The sequence below is a fragment of the Planococcus citri genome, chromosome 5 (genome assembly GCF_950023065.1).
Source record: "Planococcus citri chromosome 5, ihPlaCitr1.1, whole genome shotgun sequence".
NCBI lineage: Eukaryota > Metazoa > Arthropoda > Insecta > Hemiptera > Pseudococcidae > Planococcus > Planococcus citri.
The window spans coordinates 61,001,900-61,007,214 of NC_088681.1; the positions used below are offsets into that span (position 1 = coordinate 61,001,900).

Consider the following 5,315-nt stretch of genomic DNA (forward strand, 5'->3'; position numbering starts at 1 on the left):
TATACGGTAACCAAATGTCTAAAAGATACAGAGATGAGAGAATACTGATTTTCAAAATCCTCCTCCTTGGGCTCCTTCCAGTTCATTCCACGATCCTCATACTCCAAACCTAATCGAAGTATTCAATAATTTCATTTTTTTTTTAGCCAAAAATATGCTCAAAAATTTTGGAGCACATAGGTAAGTTAAGTCCCTATTCGAAATTTTTGAAACTTAACACATTGGGTATGTAGGTTAATGGAATCTTCGACGTAAGCATGATTCAAGAATCGTAATACCCCTCTGAAATTCGATCCTATATACAGTATCCTATTAAATATACCTACACCTAGTGATTCACACATGTTAAATGATTTTGGTGATGATGACGTTGACACGATTGTGGATTATTTACACAAATGTTTCAACATTCGATCTACAAGTACAATGAAAGAAAATACTTATGTAGGTAGGTCTAGGTGTTCAGCTTCTTAATTTTTTGTGGAATTGAAATAACGTAGTCTGTCTAATTTTTCAATTCGTTCAGTTTCTTTCAAGTTAACATCGATCGTACGAATTTTGCGACATGAAGAAAACCATGAACTGGAATCGGGGCATCCTATCTTGGATTTTTGTAATCGTAACCGTCAGTTCAATCAATTCGAGTAAGGATTGCAATGGCCTAGTGTGCAACTGACAAGGCCATCTAATCACTATCGACAATTTGCCAACTATATTCGTTATTTTTTCTCACAGTTTTAGCCTTAGGTGAACCTGTAGGCGTTATTGATTGGTCAAACGGAGACTTTACTCTAGCACACAATGCGAGATTCGACGACAAAAAAGAGATCTTCGTGGCACTGGCTCCTCGAGGACGAAAAATATTACAGCTTTGCTCAATAAATGACGATCCTGGAGGCTATAAAATCATGAAAACTCAACTAAACGAAGCTGTTGTCGATCCGGAATTATGCGAGAAGCCTTTTGTGTGGCATATTTTTCAATCTGGTGCTGTCTTCAATATTGGACTTGCGGTAAGATCTTATATATATATGGATAATATAATAAAATGATATAATCTGCATAATTATAGCAAATTTTACAAAGGAACTTATTGAAACAGTGCCCTCCGATTTGAACGAAATCTAACCCCCCCCCCCCCCCGGTAACTAAAATTTCACATCCTATAGAGTTCATTATTGATGATTTTTTTAAAAACCAAAAAATCTGTTTGAAAGGGCAATTTTTAAACTTTTTCACGAAGTGTGAATGTTTTTCAGCAAAACAAACCGATGCGAATAATTCTTGGGGAGAGGGTGTGTCTCAAAACATGTCTTTCAATTTTGCTTAGTTTTGTTCAAATCGAAGCAAGCCAGTTCAAAGGTTCTCTTGTATAAAACCCAAGAAACACTTTTTAATCGAGAATGACGTATTCAATTCAGATTCACACACCGGGTATAAAATCAAATCAGAAGCCTAAATATCATCATATAGACGACGTAAGTTAAAAATATCTTCTATGTATAAAAGATTCTCGACTCATTTTTCTGATCACAAGATCGTTGAAGAATCTGAATAAATCTTTGTAGAGCAGGCAAATAGCGGTTTCAAAAAGGAAAAAATTGGCACATAAATTTTTCCTTCGGGAATGTGTTCAGATGAACCCTCTGAACTACCAAAAAAAAACCGAACCTCCTAACCCTGGAGCTAATTTTTTTAGGGGGCTAAAGCCGGTTCCGATTTACGTTTTTCGCGATTTACTCCGAAAATATTAGGTTTACGAGAAAAACTACCATGACTAAAAATGTTCCCCTTCAAATTCTCGACAATTTGATACTACGCTCGATACCCATCCCTCAAGAGGGGTGTCTGAAAAAAGGGGTGGAAAGAGTAGGTGTTTGAAAAAAAGTCAGTCCAATAAATTGATCAAAGTTACCACTTAATATTATTCGTTTTCGCTCAAATTTTTTTTACAAAGTCTACTTACCCAACTATTAATCACACCACCATTGATTGGTCTTCAGCCCTCCCAAGGGGTTGGTGGGGGATGCTTGGTTTTTCAAGTAACACACAACTGAATCATATATCTGAAGAACGAATCTGGACATGCGATACATCGAATGGTATGTTTTCGAGGTCGCTGAATACGAATACCAACTTATTTTCTGGGTCCAACTCCTCAAAGCCCCTCTGTGCCCCAAAAAGGGGGTTAAAATTTTGAAGTTTTTGAGGTCGCCAAGCACAAAAAATATGAACTTATTTTTGGGTCCCACGCCGCAATGTCCCTCTGTCCCCCCAAAAAAGGGGCCAAATTTCTAAAAATAGTGGAAAATCGAGTGATATATCGAATAGTATGTTTTCGAGATCGCTGAGTGCGAATATGAACTTATTTTTCGGGTCCAATCTCACAATGTCTCTCTTCGCTCCAAAAAAGAGGCCAAATTTTGAAAAATCATGAAAAGTCGAGTGATAAGTATATCGAATGGTATGTTTTCGAATTTCGAGGTCGCTGAATACGAATATGAACTTGATTTCTGCTTATATGTAGTTCCTCAAAACTCCTTTACGCCTTTCTAAATAGGATAAAATTTTGAAAAGTCGTTGAACATCGTGTAAATACGATCGAGTACATTGAATAGTATGTTTTCAAGATCGCTGAACACATATTTTTAGAATCCAAAGCACAATGGTTCTCAGCCTCAAAAAAGTTAACGAAAAAACATAGTGTGATCATTTTCGTTAAGGATTCACACCATAATTTTAGAAAAAATTCTGAAAATTCATCTCAAAAATACTGATTTGACTATCTTTTGGCGGGAGGAGGGGACAGAGGGACATTGTGGGGTGGAACCCAAAAATAAGTTCATATTTTTTGTGCTTGGCGACCTCAAAAACATTCCATTTGATATATCACTCGACTTTTTGGTGATTTTTTGAAATTTTGGCCCCCTTGTTGGGGTTTAGATGCACATTGGGGGGGGTGGGACACAGAAAATAAATTCATATTCGTACTCAGCGACCTCGAAAACATACCATTCGATATATCACTCGACTTTTCACGATTTTTCAAAATTTTAACCTCCTTTTTGGGGCACAGAGGTGCTTTGAGGAGTTGGACCCAGAAAATAAGTTGGTATTCGTATTCAGCGACCTCGAAAACATACCATTCGATATATCGCATGTCCAGATTCGTTCTTCAAATATATGATTCAGTTGTGTGTTACTTGAAAAACCAAGCATCCCCCACCAACCCCTTGGGAGGGCTGAAGACCAATCAATGGTGGTGTGATTAATAGTTGGGTAAGTAGACTTTGTAAAAAAAATTTGAGCGAAAACGAATAATATTAAGTGGTAACTTTGATCAATTTATTGGACTGACTTTTTTTCAAACACCTACTCTTTCCACCCCTTTTTTCAGACACCCCTCTTGAGGGATGGGTATCGAGCGTAGTATCAAATTGTCGAGAATTTGAAGGGGAACATTTTTAGTCATGGTAGTTTTTCTCGTAAACCTAATATTTTCGGAGTAAATCGCGAAAAACGTAAATCGGAACCGGTTTTAGCCCCCTAAAAAAATTAGCTCCAGGGTTAGGAGGTTCGGGTTTTTTTTTGGTAGTTCAGAGGGTTCATCTGAACACATTCCCGAAGGAAAAATTTATGTGCCAATTTTTTCCTTTTTGCCCTCGCTTTTTTACGTTATTTTCCTGCTCTATTGATGGTATTTTAATAAATATTCAACGACTTGTGTTGATCAAATCGCAGGATTTTAAAGTACTCGGACTGATCGGTTTCGTATTTGATGAATCGAGGGGGCGAACTGAGCTCGTATGGTATACTCTGACTCCAGGTTCCCTTCTACATGCTGAGATAAGCAAGGAGAGCAGAGAGTCAGTAGAAGAATTCGACAAGAGCATCAATTTTCATGGGTATGATGTCGATAAAATATATTCTCAGGTGAGTCCTTTTTTTCTCTCTCGCATCACTGTGACAAGAAACCTCAGTAATAATACACACATTTTATCATGTTCTCATCATTCTATAAATTTCGCCAGGATTCGTATCCATTTGTCAAAGTCCCCTTGGCTCCCAAACAAGATTTCCTCTTCATTAATTATAGAGGTGCTTCACAAACCAATGTTCTCACTGCTCCAATGTGGCAGGAGCTCTACGACCAATGGCAAACTTTGGAAATATTTACGCGAAGAGTAGCTCAGGTGTGTAGTTGTCATCTTTCTACCATAGCATACCTAATTAAAATCATTTTTCTAATTTGAAGAAAAAAAATGATATAATTTTCAGGTACTCAATTCTTTATTCATAAAAGTAGGAATTCACGGAGAGATCATGCAAATTGAGCCGAGTACAGGTACCAAAAAATCTTCGCCATTGTTCCTGAATTCAACGGAAGGCAAATATTCCATACCAAAGTATTTCTACAGAGCAATCACTTATAAATTTTTCATCAAAAAAGAACAGGAGGAAGTAAAAGCGATACAGATGGAAGAAGAAGAAAAAAACATGAAAATGGAGCAAGAGCAAGATATAGAGATGGCCGAGGAAGAGGGATCTGAAAAGAAAAAACACGAGGGAGAGAAAAGCAAAGAGAAAGAATACATCGAGTACAGATACGGAATCGTAATCGTAATGCACAACATGAGAAAAAATCCCAACAGTGAATGGGATTTTGAAAATATCTGCCCCGACGATGAGGCTGAAATTGCAAAAACAGGTTGGATGAGATTTTTGCCTGCTGATGGATTAAAGACCCCGATGTACGGTTGCTTGTACAATAAAAAAAATATGGAACGATTTCATAGAAAGCTCGGTGATGATTTTCAAGTTTTCAATTTGAATGATCTGCCCACATTGGCTGTGGACCCAGTGACTGGTAAAGGAATGATTACAAATAAAAATATTCTGGAGGAAATGAAAAGATGGGAAGAAGCTAGTGAAAATAATACATCGGTTCAAAGTAATAATAACGATGAGACTTCGATGCAACTTTCGCGAGAAACCATCGAAGAAGATTTGAATCGACCAACACCTCCTCAGTATTTTGAAAAAGATCAGCTTCCTCGCTCACCTCCTGAGATTTCTGAAGGAGATCGACGAGAGGAGAAGAGGAGAAGACATGATACAGATGCGAATGCCAGTTCAAGTTCCTGATTTGTTTCAAAGTGAATGATCCATTCCTTATTTCCTTCCTTAGATATGCATACATTTTTTTGCAAAATCCTACCTACGAATAAATGTCTATTTTCCTAAGCTAAGTAAAATCTAACCTTACATTGCAATCTGCCATGAATCTGTTTAATCCAAAACAAATAAATCTTGAA

General features: G+C 37.2%; 1 protein-coding gene across 1 annotated transcript; it reads left to right on the forward strand.

Annotated features, from left to right (window-relative positions):
* Nucleotides 1-332: 332 nt before the first annotated feature.
* On the forward strand, nucleotides 333-5,315 carry LOC135847678 (uncharacterized). Its single transcript, XM_065367335.1, has 6 exons — nucleotides 333-644; nucleotides 736-1,013; nucleotides 1,422-1,478; nucleotides 3,742-3,933; nucleotides 4,032-4,193; nucleotides 4,279-5,315. Exons 1-6 carry the CDS (start codon nucleotides 566-568, stop codon nucleotides 5,143-5,145), a joined length of 1,635 nt encoding a protein of 544 aa, XP_065223407.1. The 5' UTR covers nucleotides 333-565; the 3' UTR covers nucleotides 5,146-5,315.

What these genes read in the sequence shown, in the direction of transcription:
- LOC135847678 (XM_065367335.1), top strand. Translation starts at nt 566, where the DNA reads ATGAAGAAAACCATGAACTGGAATCGGGGCATCCTATCTTGGATTTTT. An exon ending in TCTTCAATATTGGACTTGCG is followed by an intron (nt 1,014 to 1,421) that starts GTAAGATCTTAT and finishes TATTCAATTCAG; the next exon opens with ATTCACACACCGGGTATAAA. An exon ending in TCGATAAAATATATTCTCAG is followed by an intron (nt 3,934 to 4,031) that starts GTGAGTCCTTTT and finishes AAATTTCGCCAG; the next exon opens with GATTCGTATCCATTTGTCAA.